The 14845-nt window shown below is 43.2% G+C and overlaps 2 protein-coding genes across 6 annotated transcripts in view; one reads left to right on the top strand and one right to left on the bottom strand.

Moving 5' to 3' along the window:
• Positions 1 to 2295, top strand: part of PHKA2 (phosphorylase kinase regulatory subunit alpha 2) — a 51857-nt gene extending 49562 nt beyond the window's left edge. For all 3 annotated transcript variants that reach the window (XM_035116585.1, XM_035116584.1, XM_035116586.2), the window contains 2 exons: positions 756 to 956; positions 2106 to 2295. In XM_035116585.1, the coding sequence (XP_034972476.1) occupies positions 756 to 956; positions 2106 to 2279 (375 nt within the window). In that variant the 3' untranslated portion in view covers positions 2280 to 2295. The remainder of the gene's footprint in view (positions 1 to 755; positions 957 to 2105) is intronic.
• A 9397-nt stretch (positions 2296 to 11692) lies between these two features.
• PPEF1 (protein phosphatase with EF-hand domain 1) overlaps positions 11693 to 14845 on the bottom strand; it is a 50580-nt gene continuing 47427 nt past the window's right edge. For all 3 annotated transcript variants that reach the window (XM_060273513.1, XM_060273514.1, XM_035116587.2), the window contains 2 exons: positions 14163 to 14247; positions 11693 to 13117 (listed from right to left, as the gene is read on the bottom strand). In XM_060273513.1, coding sequence (XP_060129496.1) covers positions 12924 to 13117; positions 14163 to 14247 — 279 coding nt within the window. In that variant the 3' untranslated portion in view covers positions 11693 to 12923. The remainder of the gene's footprint in view (positions 13118 to 14162; positions 14248 to 14845) is intronic.

Here is a 14845-nt window from a genome sequence, read left to right as displayed (position 1 = left end):
CCTACATGCCCACTTACACCTGGTGTTACTGTGTACATCTTTCCCACACTGTTGTGGTAATTTGAGACAGCTATGCTGAACCATTCCAGTGTAGTCAGCAGTTGCAGAACAGTCTTCCTGTGTAAAGTGCTGGGCCTTCTCACCTTACCCTGGGACTGCAGGAAGGTTCTGTGCCTCGTTGGGTCCCTGAATGCAAGCGTAGCCTAGAGTGGCCTTGAAGCTACGAAAGCCCATCAAAAGTCAGGAGAGAGCAGTAACATTTCCCCTTGTGAAAGTGGTTGTATCTAAGCCTCCAATTGTACCTGAACCTGCACTCCATGAATCACCATGTCCTCTTAGAACACCTTTTCTGACAGCAGATGTGTGAGCCCCTGTGTGCCCGCCAACCTCACCCAAAATGCATATACACACCTCCTCTAACAGCTGGACAAGAGCCACATACCTCACTGAAAGACATCCTTAGCTTGCTGCCTGCGTGGAGTGTGGGTTTAAGGTGCTGTGGGTGGATGAGCTACAATACCTAGAAGCTTGGACACTTCATCAGGATATTCTTAGGAGACGGTGACATCTGTCAACAGCTTCGTTTTTACAGAAGTCTCCTGCACCACAGCTGTTTGTTTAAGTGAGATTACATAGCATTCAACTTGGATTGCAAGAGGTCTCACTGCCTTCAAAAAGTTTGAAGTTATGCGCCCAACTTGGAACGCAGTACCCCTTATGCTTCTTTGTTTTCGTTTCCCTTTTTTCTCTTCAAGATGACAGCTTGTGAGATCAAGTTCGCTGTCCACGTGGAGTCGGTGCTGAACCATGTACCCCAGCCTGAATATAGGCAACTGCTGGTGGAGGCCATTCTTGTACTTACCCTGTTATCTGAAATAGAGGTGAACAGCATTGGAGGCATCATTCATGTGGACCGGATAGTGCACATAGCAAATGACCTCTTCCTTCAGGAACAGGTATGCATGGTGGATTTTCTTCCAAAGAGGCAAGCAACAAATCCTCAGCACACTTCCAACTGACTGTGAATAGTTGGAAGCATATGCAGTACCAGACAGGTGGCTGGAGGGCCAAGGAGTGTTAGAAACTGAGATATGAAAACTAGGAGCTAAATGGCACCTTAAACCTAGGTTATGGGTTTAACAACAGCACCCTTTTTTAAATGACAAGAATACAAAGCTGAAAATGAATGAACTGCAGCTAAAATATTATGTTCATTTTTCACATGGTCTAGTAGTCCTTTCCCTGCCCACCCCTCTAATATTCTTAAGAGGGTCTCTTTTCCAGTCTTCCGAGAGTAGCTGAAAGTGGGGAGGCAGAAAAAGGTCCTCCTTTCCTTCCATTCTGCAGTTTTAATCTGAAATCTTAGGTGCAGTACTGCGCCCAGAGCTCTGAAACGGCTCGCGATAATGAAATTCCCTATTGCAAAATGCGCCTAGAACAATGGGGGTTTCGAACACTGGGGCCAAGCAAGAATGTGCCCAGTAGAAGAGGGGTAGCCAATGTGGAGCCTGATCATTGGCCCCACTAGCTACTGTAGATAGGAGTAATAACCGCAACATCTGGAGGGTACAACACTGGGTATCCTTGCAGTAGAAAGTCACATACCATTTCACTGGTGTGGAGCAGCAATCAATTGTTGTTGTTGTGTATACCCCACCTTTTCCCCTGACGGGGGCTCAAGGCAGCTTACACAAATTAAAACAACACAGATAAAACACATAAAAGATAATAATTTAAACAACAAACTCTAATAGAATTTAAGCAATGCAAAAATAATAATTAAAATATAGTCCAGACAAAAGAGCAGAAGAAAGTCAACGTTAAGTACTAGGAATAAAAAGTAGGTGCAGGGTTCCCTCCCTTAGCACTATGCAAGCACATAGAATAATGGAATTGGAAGGGACCCCATAGGGAATCTTTGTCTTGGATAGTCACCCAGCCGATATTAGCAGCCCAAAGCTGTCTGCTTGCAGGTGCTGACTGAGAAACTCCCTGCTCCACCCCTGTCTCAGGCCTACTTAAAAATAAGTAGAGAACCCCACCCACCCCCAATTCGCACTATACGAGTTTAAACATTTGCTTCTCCCCATCCTCGTATTTTCCAGAAATCTCTTGGAGCAACTGATGGCATGTTAGAACAAGACCTAGCCACGGGGATCTGCAGCTTCTTCTACGACAGTGCCCCAAGCGGAGCTTATGGGACAATGACTTATCTGACAAAAGCGGTAACGAGCTACCTTCAGGAATTTCTTCCAAGCACAGGCTGCCTGATGCAATAAACAGTTTAAAACACCAGGATCAGTTTTAAAAACCTTCTTCTCCACCCTCCCTCCCTTGAACCTCTCGCTTAGTGACCCGATTCCTCACTTCACTCTACCTCAAGACTTTGTGCATCATTTAGCCATTTAGAAAGGGCACTGCCATAGGCATTTGGGTGAGCATCACTACTCTAAGGTAATCTGCATTTGCTCAGACGTGGGTCCATAAAATTAAATAAACCTTATCAGTGCGAAATTGACTATAACCTTTTGTACATCCTTAAATGCCAGAGACGAAAGAACTTCTTTAGCACAAACACTCAGATATATTCTGTTCACATTTCACACCATGCATATGAAATCAACACATTTTGTAATAAGTTGAATACGATTATTCTCTTTCACCAAGAATGGGGAACCTGTGGTCCTCCAGATGTTGGACTGTACTTCCTATCATCTCCGACCACTGGCTGTAGGAGCTGGGGCTGAGAGGCCCCTGGAGTCCAGCAAACATCTGTATGGCCACAGAGGACCAGAGGTACTTCAGCAAAACAAATGGGATATCTCAACTACTGCAGTTTTAACTGGAAATCTGTCATAGAGAAGGTGCCTACCAACTTAGAAACGAGAAGGTGAGGAAACAGAAACTAAGATTTCTTTTGAAATCTCTAAAGCAATAAAATCCAGAAGTCACACATTGTGGGAGGAAAATCCATACATCAGCCTAGAAAAGGTAAATGCGGTCATACCTTAGGTTACGAACGCTGCAGGTTGCGCGTTTTCAGGTTGTGGACCACGGCGAACCCGGAAGTACTGGGACGGGTTACTTCTGGGTTTCGACGCTCATGCATGCACAGAAACACAAATGACGTCATGCGCAGAAGTGCCGAATCGCATCACGCGCTGACGCAGCGCTTCAGGCTGCGAACGCTGCGGGTTGCGAACGTGCCTCCCGCATGGATCACCTTCGCAACCCAAGGTATGACTGTATAAACATTTTAAGTACATCTCTAATGACGTTGTTTTTTTCACTATAATGCATTGTCGGTGGCTAATCACTGTAAGATGTGTACAGAGGGTGAAGACCTACATATAAGACTGTCTGACTTGAAGAACTACACTGCTTTCATGTTGCACTGTCTAGAGATTTTGTAAATGTGTGAAGTAATCCCAATGTCAGAATGCAGGTTGAAGTTTGCCTGTTTAAATGTTGCCTGCAGGCAAATTCTCAGCCTCTTCAGAGGTAGCACATCTGCTATAAGGTGCATGTGAAATGGGGCAGCAATTGTTTCTCTCTAACTTCTTGCCAAGGTTGTTCATATTTAATAGCTCTCACTTCTTCCTGAGTCTCTGTTCCTATCATTTTAATTATTGCAAACAACACGGCTGTGTGAGACCACTGCCACAGCCTACTTAAGCAATGTCTCCCTGGCAGTAGAGAAAAAATTCCCAAGTGCTAAACTTACCTCCGGTGGTTTCTAGAGACAAACTGTTTTGAAATTGGGTCTTTATCCAATGTCCATGCACAAGATGAGTGGACTTCAATTCATGCAATAGGACTCCACCTTCCTCTCCTTTCCTTGCAGCTCCCCCCCCCCGTTCTTATTTTTATTTTTTTGCTCCAGGGGACTCTCTGGAGAAGATTTTGGAGCTGTGGGGGCTGTGGGGGGGGGAGAGGGATGTGGAAGGTAAAGTCCTAATCTTCAGAAAGAAGGCCACTCAACACTGGTTTCCACTGATAGTAATCTTTTGGTTTTAAGCTTATATTGCTTCATAGTGCTTTTAACATATTTTATTTAGTAATAAGTCTGCTGACTCCATGAGGTTTGGAGCATGCTAACTTCCTAATCAAAAGTTACTGTTAAGAATAGTGCCCTTGGCTAAAAGTACTAACACAAAAATGTTTGGGGTTTTTTTTTAGTTGTTCTGTTAAGATTGACTTCCGATAGCAGCTCACTGAAAATAGTTATCACTGGAACATGAAACGGTAACAAGCGTATCCCAATAGGAATCGCTCCCTGAGCAATTGTAAGATTAAGAGTGGTGCTTTTTCTTCCTTCCTGCAGAGCACTTGCATGTAGAGCACTTGACTTCAAGGTCAAATACAATGCAGACTACAGTGATAGGACACATGGGGCTTTGTAAGTAAGTCTTTATATAAGTTTATAAAATTATATACAACTCAAGTTATGATGTGATAATTCAGAGAACATATAACCAGAGGAAACTAAAACAATATTTCCTGTTTCCTCATCCTGCTATAGAGAAGAGAATGCTTAAACCTCACACCTCTGGCATCCACAAAAACCAGGGGGGGGGGCCAGCTGTTTTTCCCCTGCAGGGAAGAAGCCAAGGATAAATTTATTTCTACAGAACTCTAGGACCTGACCAGCTCAGCAAGATCTAAAGCTGCTTTCATATCACAAATGTCAAAAAATATATATTTTCATCTTTGAACTACTTTAGATAAAGTAAAGTTCTGGGGTTGCGGCGCTCATCTCGCTCTATAGGCCAAGGGAGCTGGCGTTTGTCCGCAGACAGCTTCCAGGTCATGTGGCCAGCATGACAAAACTGCTTCTGGCGAACCAGAGCAGCGCACGGAAACGCCGTTTACCTTCCCGCCGGAGTGGTCCCTATTTATCTACTTGCACTTTGGTGTGCTTTCGAACTGCTAGGTGGGCAGGAGCTGGGACCGGGCAACGGGAGCTTGCCCCGTTGCAGGGATTCGAACCGCCGACCTTCTGATCAGCAAGCCCTAGACTCTATGGTTTAACCCAGAGCGCCACCTGCGTCCCTAAAGGAACTACTTTAGAGCTTCCAAATAAGCCACCTTCAAGGATAGCAAGGAGAAATAGCAAGTTTCCAGAAGAGTAGCAGCGTTAGTTTCTCCTGCAGCCAAAACTTAAAGACCATAGAGTCTTCGTCTTACGGCACCTGACGAAATGGGCTTGAGTCCAGAAAAAAGCTTATACCATAATAAATTCATTGCAAAGTTTTCCACACAAAATGTTGCCAGTTAGGCCAGTACTCGGTATTTTTAGTCTGTTTGTGGCAACTGACTCGTCAGCTTGTCAGACACCTGCATGGACGCAAAAACAAGTGGAGATGTTCAGTGCTGAACATCTAAATGACCTTGGAGAGTCATTTAGAGAGCAGAGCTTTCAGGCACATTAAGCATGTTAGAAATAGAGCGCTTGTGCGAATGAAAATAGAACCAACCAAGATTTACATGCTCACTTTGTCAAGCAAAGCGGCTGTGCTGCTAGGAAGGAACCACCTACGCTGCTTTTTTGACAAGCCAGACATGTCTAGAAAAGGAAAATTGGTTTGGTTCTAACCAGGATAATAAAATCTTACAAGCCAAGCACTGTCACTCGTCCTAATTTTTAAATATATATTCCATATTATAGATCGGGAATTAGTACTGAGATACTTGTGTGGCAATGGATAAATGCAACACTGACACGCAACCCCCTTTTATTATTCTATGTGCAATTTAGAAGCATTTCTTAATCTTTTAAATGATGAATAAATTTGGAGAATATGACTTGGAACTCTCCCACTCACCACCTCCCCCCCAAAAAACCCAAAACATTGTGGTTGCAAAAGGGATGGATATGCCTAGTGGGGTTTTTATCTATTTTTTTAAACGGCACACATACTCTTTTGTTATATCATAAAGGGGTTTTGAAATTCAGCTCCGTTTCAGAAGTGTTTACCATGTGGTTCTTGGTAGGGAGATTCATACACACAGTGTTCTCTTTTGTATGTGAAACTCATGATAATTACTTGTAATTTTCCATTTCTGGCAAAAGGTGGTTTAGACTGGTTTATCCTAAACACAGTTACTAGGAAGTAAGCCTCTTGGGACGCAGGGGAATTTACTTCCAAGTGAACATGCACAATATTACACTGTCAGTAACCTTAACAGGATATGTTCTTCATTTGATGGTACAGGTCCTTGTTCCTAGCCCTGTTTGAAAATAAGAAAGCCATTCCCATCGGCCATTTGATGAAGGGCATAGTGGGTATCTGCCCCTGCCCATCCTGAGTAACTAACAGGAATGATTCCAGTTTTCTGATGCTGTCTAATCAAGAGAGAATCACACACCTTGGTAAATATTTGTGCAGACAGCTATTAAAGCAGGTACAGATAGTTGGAAGACTGTTGCTTCACAGACTATGTGACTTGGTTAGGTATCACCCAATATTTATATTAACCAGCAACTTTTAGTCATCCTTGGCCTGTTCACTAGGAAGGATGGAACATGGCAGGAAATAACTCCCAAGTAAGCCAGCAATCTGCTAATATTTTCCCTAGCTATGAAAAAACGACAAGCTCCGGGGAGTTGAACATGTTGCAGTGCTTGTTTTTGTCACTAGGTAGATACCCTAGACCAGGCATCCCCAAACTGTGGCCATCCAGATGTTTTGGCCTACAACTCCCATGATCCCTAGCTAACAGGACCAGTGGTCGGGGAAGATGGGAATTGTAGTCCAAAAACATCTGGAGGGCCGAAGTTTGGGGATGCCTGCCCTAGACCTCTGGAAGGTGTTATTTTATGTTTGGGGTAAGAAAATTAGAGGAGCAGATTGCTTTACAGAGGAAGAGAGAAAATTGAGGCCTTGATCCTACATCTGGGACTTGGAAAGGCCATATTGGGAAGGGGCATAAAATACTGTCTTACTCAACTAAATGTGGGCATGGTATCCATTCATAAATTACCTACTGCAACACGGACCACAAGCACAATCATAGCACAGTTTCCTGCGTTTATGGTTTCAGGTATTATGTGTTGTTTTGAGAGTTCAATTTTTATTTTGTGGGGTTTATCCAGTGTTTATATCTGTGTTTATAATATTTAAAAATATTGTTAAAGGTTTTGCCCATTGCCCTGAATTTGCAAGATCCTATATGATTCTGTGAGTTAGCAGGGCTTTTACTTAATTGTTCTCTGTACAGGCACATACTGGGAACTGTGCATGCTTCATTCCCTGTCTGGAACTGTCATGAAGCCACAGACAAGAACCATGAGCTATTACATCAATGGATTTGGCTTATATATTTATGTACTCAGCTTCATTAATGTATTCGTGACACTTACTCATTGCTGTCAACAGGATCCATCCTTTCATTCTTCCCAATCTGTCCATGTCTATTTCTTTTCAATGTATTTTCATTGGGAAAGAAAGCAAATACATATTGTATGAACAAACTAGCTGGCCCAGCCATGCGTTGCTGTGGTTCTTTCCTGTGATTCCCCCCCACTCTGTCCGGACACATGACTTATCCTGCCCCTCCTCCCCCCACCCCCGGTTCATCCCTTTGACTGTTCCCACCCTGTCCCAACGCATAAGCTATCGAGTCCCCTTCTCCCCCCACCCCTCTGGCACATCCCTGTGACTGGCCCCACCCTGTCCTGACTCATAAGCTATCGAGCCCCCACCCCACCCCTCCGGCACATCCCTGTGACTGGCCCCACCCTGTCCTGACTCATGAGCTCTCAAGACCCCTCCCCCACCCCCACCTGAGCCCTCTGTTGTCTCCGGGGAGTGTTGGCCCCTCCCTCTGTTTCTCCATACCTTGGCCCCCACCTTTGGAGAAGGAACTGTCAGCTTCTGGGTTCTGTTTCCCAGCATGCACTTTTGTCTGAGCCCTCTGTTGTCCCTGGGGAGTGTTGATCCCTCCCCCCTGTATCTCCATACATTGGCTACTACGCACGCATCGTGAATATATATATATATATATATATATATATATATATATATATATATATATATATACACATACACACACACACACACACATACATATAATTTTTTAAAAAAAATAACATGAGAAGCAGAAGTTACTATTGTTTAATTTTATTTTTGGGGTTGTCATTTATTTTGGTGGGTATTGTATGATTTGGGCGTTGTTGTGTGTTTTGTGGTTTGTTTGTTTGTTTGTTTGGTTATTTGGATTTTCTAATTTTGGAGTAGGTGTTTTGAATGTTGGATGTGGTGGTTTTTTATTGCGCTGTTTGCAATGTTTTATTTCTCTAGTTGGGGTTGTCATTTATTTTGGTGTGTAGTGTATGATTTTGGAGTGGGTGGTTATTTTTTGGGTTTTTTATTTTTGGTGTAATTTTTTGGAATGTAGGATGGGATGTATTTTGTTTTTTTAATGTGTTGTTTGTAACATTTTTTAAAAAATGGCTTTTATTGTGGGTATAATTGAGGAGTATTTGGTGTTGAGGAAGGTGGGGAGAGGTTCCCAAAGCCAGGGGGGAGAGGTCTGTTTAGCCAAAGAAAAGGATTGGGGATGATGATGCACCCTGGGACCCAGAGAACTACTTTTAAAATCCCAACGGGGGGGGGGGGGAGATCAAATAGTGAAGTCCCACAGCCCTGTAGCAACAGAAGGTGCGTTCCAAAGTGCCCGAGCTGTTCGGTTCCATTAAAAACCCAGGAAGTGGTGAGGGGAAGGTAGGGGAGTGTAAATCGGCGGGGGGGGGGGGGATTGGCCACTGCAAGTACCCGAGGACTTAAACTGGGGAGAGAAAGTGCATGGTTGTGGTTTTTTTTATAAAGAAGCAGAGGCTGGCAATCAGTCATAGTATAAAGCCTAGGTTAAAAGGGGCACGACTGCCCTTACTTAAAATGGCCGCCGTAGCCTCGCATGTGACACAACGCTCACTAAATTAAAAAGCAAAAACCCCTCGCCGTGCCCCCAAGTGCGTGTTAGGGGAAATGATGAACGACTGCCTAATGCTGCCAGGCGTTTATTAATGCAGCTGCCGGGAGAGGCTTTGGGCTTGGGCTTTGGAGGTGGAATGGCCATTTTGGCAGTCGGCCTACTCAGTTTTCCCTGTCCCAACCCACCCCCACTGCTTTGGCTGACTCAGGGTCCTCCCCCCCCCCCATGGCTATGTGTTTCCACCCTCCCTTTGTTGTGCCCCAGTGCGCCCCCCCCTCGTTGTGAAAGGCCCTATTCTGTTTGTTTTTCCCTGCTTGGCAATGCTGCGACCTATTGAAAAAGCTGGGCCTTGTTGCTGCAAAAGGACTGTTTTCAGTTGGTTGCTGTGGAATTTTGTGATGCCATCTGGCAGCGCAGCTGCTGGAGTCTTCAGAGCTTCTGGTGGTGACGTGTAATGGGGCACCACTTTTTGTGTTTAATCATTATTTTAGGTGTGAAAGGTGTGGTTTTTTCATAATTTTTTAATGCCAGATCCCTCCCTGATGGGCAAGGTACGTTCTGCCCAAATTTGTTTCAATTCAGTTCAGCGGTTATGGAGAAAGGCTGTTTCATCCGTGTGCGCAATGCCTACATTTTTATATATATAGATGAAACTTGCGTGTTTGTTTAAGATTGTGTGCCCAGACCAAGTAAGAATCAAGCAGTAGGCGCCTGTCCTACATCCATTCATAGCCCTGTGAACTTTTTCTTCCCAGCGCACACAATGAATGGCCAAATGAAGTGAGTCCGATCCGGAAATGCACTTTCAGCCATGCAAGAAAGCACATATTTTCCTTTGGCTTCAGTTCATACAAAATGCCGTTGCTTTAACTGGCTAGTGGCTGCAGTCTATTATGTGCAATATTGAGCAAGTGGGTCAATGTTTCCAGATGTCTTAAAGGGATCTTAACTGCTGCAGTGTAAATTTAGAGTATAAACTGCAGGAAGGTTGGATTTCTTCCAAACAGGCATCAGATGTTCAGCCATGTGGAGCCTCCCACTCACTCAACCATCCCACTCCTCTTTCAACTCATCAGACTTGCTTTTTGAGTGCTTAGGCGGAGTTTGTAGACTGCCTAGTTTTCCCACTAGGGCTCTGAATATTTTATTAATCTTATTTTGGTACAAACTATTTTTTTCTCACATACCTGTGGATGGACACTTTATAGCTCTGTGCTAGAAGAGATGTTTTATTTTCAGCATGCCAGAAAGCAACTGCAATATATAACACAGCGCACAGGGCACAAAATGCATGTTATATACATTCACAGCACATGGTGTCCTGCATGCTATTGCCCAATAGTTAGATGTCTGGGTATTCACTTTTTAATGCTGTATTGAATTATGTATCACATACCAGGCTTGTAATTCTGTCAAAAAATGAGATCAGATTAGTCTGACATGACTTATTTTTCAGAAACCCATGCTGACTTTTAGTGATCACAGAGTTTCTTTCTAGGTGCTCACAGACCATTTGCTTAATGATCTGCTCTAGAATCTTTCCTGGTATTGATGTCAGGCTGACTGGGCGGTAATTGTTTGGGTCCTCTCTTTTCCCCTTTTTGAAAATAGGGACAACATTTGCCCTCCTCCAGTCTGCTGGAACTTCGCCTGTTCTCCAGGAATTTTCAAAGATTATTGCCAGTGGTTCTGAAATCACCTCTGCCAGTTCTTTTAATACTCTTGGATGTAGTTCATCTGGCCCTGGAGACTTGAATACATCTAAACTAGCCAAGTAGTCTTGTACTACCTCCTTACTTGTTCTGGGCTGTGTTTCCCCTGCTGAATCATCTGCTCCATATTCTTCAGGTCGGGCATTGTTTTCTTTTTTGGAGAAGACTGAGGCAAAGAAGGCATTGAGGAGTTCTGCCCTTTCTCTGTCCCCTGTTTGCATTTCACCATCTTCTCCTCTAAGTGACCCCACTGTTTCCTTGTTCTTCCTTTTGCTACGGACAGACCCATAAAAGCCCTTTTTGTTGCTTTTAACCTCTCTGGCAAGCCTGAGTTCATTCTGTGCTTTAGATTTTCTGACTTTGTCTCTACACATGCTGGCTATATGTTTGAATTCCTCTCTGGTGATTTCCCCCCTTTTCCATTTTTTGTACATATCCCTTTTAAATCTTAACTCAGTTAAAAGTTCTTTAGATAGCCACCCTGGCTTCTTTAGGCACCTTCCATGTTTCTGTCTCATTGGTATCGCCTGAAGTTGTGCTTTTAATATCTCTCTTTTAACAAACTCCCAACCATCATGAACTCCCTTCCCTTTTAGTATTTCTGTCCATGGGATCTCACCCAGCATTTCCCGAAGTTTTCTGAAGTCGGCTTTCTTAAAGTCTAGGATTTGAGTCTTAGTATGCTTGGTTGCTCCTTTCCTCTGAATAATAAACTCCAGAAGAGCATGATCACTCCCACCTAATGCTCCTGCCACTTCTACCCCACTAACCAGGTCATCACTATTGGTTAGGACCAGATCTAAAATGGCTGATCCTCTTGTTGCTTCTCCCACTTTTTGGACAATGAAATTGTCTGCAAGGCCAGTGAGGAATCTGTTCGACCTTATGCTCTTGGCTGAGTTTGACATCCAACAAATATCAGGATAGTTGAAATCCCCCATTACTACTATCTCACTTCCTTTAGAATGCTTGGTCATCTGTTCCAGGAAGGCATCATCTGTGTCCTCAGTTTGGCTTGGGGGTCTATAGTAAACTCCCACAATGAGATCACTGTTATTTTTCTCTCCCTTAATTTTGACCCAGATACTCTCAATTTGGCTTTGAAGTTTTAAATCCTGGATCTCTTCACAGGTATACACATCCCTGACATATAAAGCTACTACTCCTCCTTTCCTGTTTGGTCTATTTCTCTTAAATAGATTGTATCCCTCTATTACTACATTCCAGTCATGAGACTCATCCCACCAGGTTTCAGTGATGCCTATTATGTCATATTTAGTTTGCTGTACCAAGAGCTCAAGTTCATCTTGTTTATTTCCCATGCTCTGTGCATTAGTATACAGACATTGAAGACCATTTATCATTCCCCCATGTCTCTTATTTACGGATAATTTCCTCCCACCACTAGGTCTGCGTGCTTTTCGCTCCATTTGGTCCTTGACATTTGGATGATGACATTTTATACTAGTACACCTAGATGTCTCTTATCAGTTGTTTTTAAAACTAAGGCTGCATTCAGAAGTGTGAATTTTATTGGTTATAATGCTAGAACTTCTGTCCCAATTTCTAACATTCCTTTTACACTGTGCTTACCTGCTGCAATATGAAACAGTAGCTTTTAAATCAATATACTGCCACATTGCAGTAAATTTTAAATCATGGAGAAGAACTGTATGCTGGGACACTGCCCCATTTTTTGTCACATGAGCAGCAGTGCTGAGATCATGCAAACTGCAGGAAAGTTACAATGCAAAACTATGATTTTCCAAGTGAATGAGGCTGCAAATGGACTTTTTCTAGAAACAACACAGAAAGGGCACCTTAATTTTTGCTAGTTTTTGAGATCATGGAATATCAGTTTTGCCCCATTAGAGATCTATAACCAGCAAGACATACACTGTTCTTCAAACCTGAAACATGATTGGATTTTTAAAAAATTGTCTGACACAATTGTATGTTTCACAAGAGAGAAAACACTGCATATGAAAAAGCCACCTAAAGGAACCATTATCAGAGTAACCCTGAGATTATCAATATGGCACTACAGCAGTTATTGTGGGCAGCATGGTTTATATGTGTTTTAACCATATTTTTTATATCTACCTATACATCTCATTAGCAGCATTCTGCCATATAGCTACGCTTACATATCATGAAGCAGTGCCTTCCCCAGCCAGTCTGTTTTCTAGGAATGCTGCTCAATTGAACTTAACAGTATTAAGGCAGCAATTTATTTTAAGCAAATGTGCAGTGCTTGTCAGGAATTCAGCTTCTTTAGTGATTGTGCCTATTCTCAAATTTATGGACCACATTAAAAGCTTCCAGAAATTCATTGAAGTCAATGCTACCATCTTTGTTGAAATCAATGCTATGGGCTAAGCTGTCAATGGATTCATCATCCACATTGATTTTCAGGTGCAAATTGAAGAGCTTCCATGTCTGACGGAACTCATCAACAGAGATAAGACCTAAAAAGAATTGGAAGGAAGGGGTATGTCACTGAAAGTACTGCACACACGCACACAAACATGAACACACACATAACTCTTGGAGAGTTAAGGAAATTTGGAAATGTAAGAAGCCTCTAGACTTGAATTTAGGGCACCTAGGCATCTTATAACAAGCCTTGGCCGCAGTTTTTTTGGATAATAAACAGACTACTTCAATTAACTGTTGTGTAGATGTGGGACATGGGTGGCGCTGTGGTCTAAACCACAGAGCCTAGGGCTCGCCGATCAGAAGGTTGGCGGTTCGAATCCCCGTGACGGGGTGAGTTCCCGTTGCTCGGTCCCTGCTCCTGCCAACCTAGCAGTTTGAAAGTGCGTTAAAGTGCAAGTAGATAAATAGGTACCGCTCCGGCGGAAAGGTAAATGGTGCTTCCATGCGCTGCTCTGATTTGCCAGAAGTGGCTTAGTCATGCTGGTCACATGACCCGGAAGCTGGCCACATGACCGGCTCCCTTGGCCAGTAAAGCAAGATGAGCGCCGCAACCCCAGAGTCGTCCGCAACTGGACTTAATGGTCAGGGGTCCCTTTACCTTTACATTTAGTTGTGCCCAAAAATGTTCGCATAACTGTCCAAACCAAATCACTGTACAGGCCAAGACCAGGGAATGGGAGAGAGAGTGTGTACTTAACTATACCAATCTCAATGGTCAGTACACCCATGAACCAGCCCTCAGAGTACAGAACCAACATGGGAACATGAGAAGAAGCCAAACCATAGTCACTTACGGTCTGAAATACTGGAAGAACCACCCATTCCCTAGCTAAATGGTATCCCTGCCTTCTATATAGAGGGACAAATCAGTACATCAGTACACTATATCTAGCCATGGAGGACAACAAATGTCTCTAGTTTTCAGTCGCCTTGTTTCCACACATATCCACTGTTTTTGTTTTCTAATGCTGATGAAAATCAAGCAGCTTCTATAAATATCCCTCAAATTTCCCCCCTCCCCCTATCTATGTCAACTTCCAATTCACCACTTTGAGAAACTGGATTTTAACATACCTGAATGATCTTTGTCAATCATATTAAAGATAATCTTCAGATCAGCTTTGTATCTACACAGGGTTTCCACCAATAATGGCTGGACCTGGAAAATGTTTTATCAGAAATCAGAATATACCCAATCTATGAAACTATTACACAGCAAACAATTTCATGAGCTGTGCCATTATTACAGTATTTTAATGAAAGCATTTGTACATATATCACATCATCTAATGAGTCTATACATCAGTTGTGGGGAGACTTTGTCCCCTCAGAATGTGCTTAATTATAACTCCCATCATCCCTAACCATTGGGCATATTTGCTGGTGTTCATGGGAGGTGTAGTTCAGGATGCCCTGGAGAGCCAAAGGTTCCCCACACCTGCTAGAATGAACAAAGATCTGAATCCAGGTCTAGGTTCAATATCAGGCGGGGGGGGGCTCCTCTTTGCTCACTACTTCTGAGCTGCTAGGAATAGCATCTGGGAATAGTGATGGCCTCTGCACCCCTTACAGAAATACTAAATCTTCATTAGTTGAAAATGAAGCCTCATGTTCCAAAGCCCCATGGCCCAGTCACTCCCCGTGTAATGAAATAACCAGACAAGACAGCATCATATAGATTTTGGGTTGCTATAGATGAAAATTCATTCTAGAAACACCAGTTTTCTAGAAGCACGTTTCACACTCCTGCTTGGTAA

This window comes from Zootoca vivipara, chromosome 4 (assembly GCF_963506605.1).
Source record: "Zootoca vivipara chromosome 4, rZooViv1.1, whole genome shotgun sequence".
Taxonomy (NCBI): Eukaryota; Metazoa; Chordata; class Lepidosauria; order Squamata; family Lacertidae; genus Zootoca; species Zootoca vivipara.
Note: the sequence above shows the minus strand (reverse complement) of the source record. Positions and strands in the feature narration are given on the sequence as shown.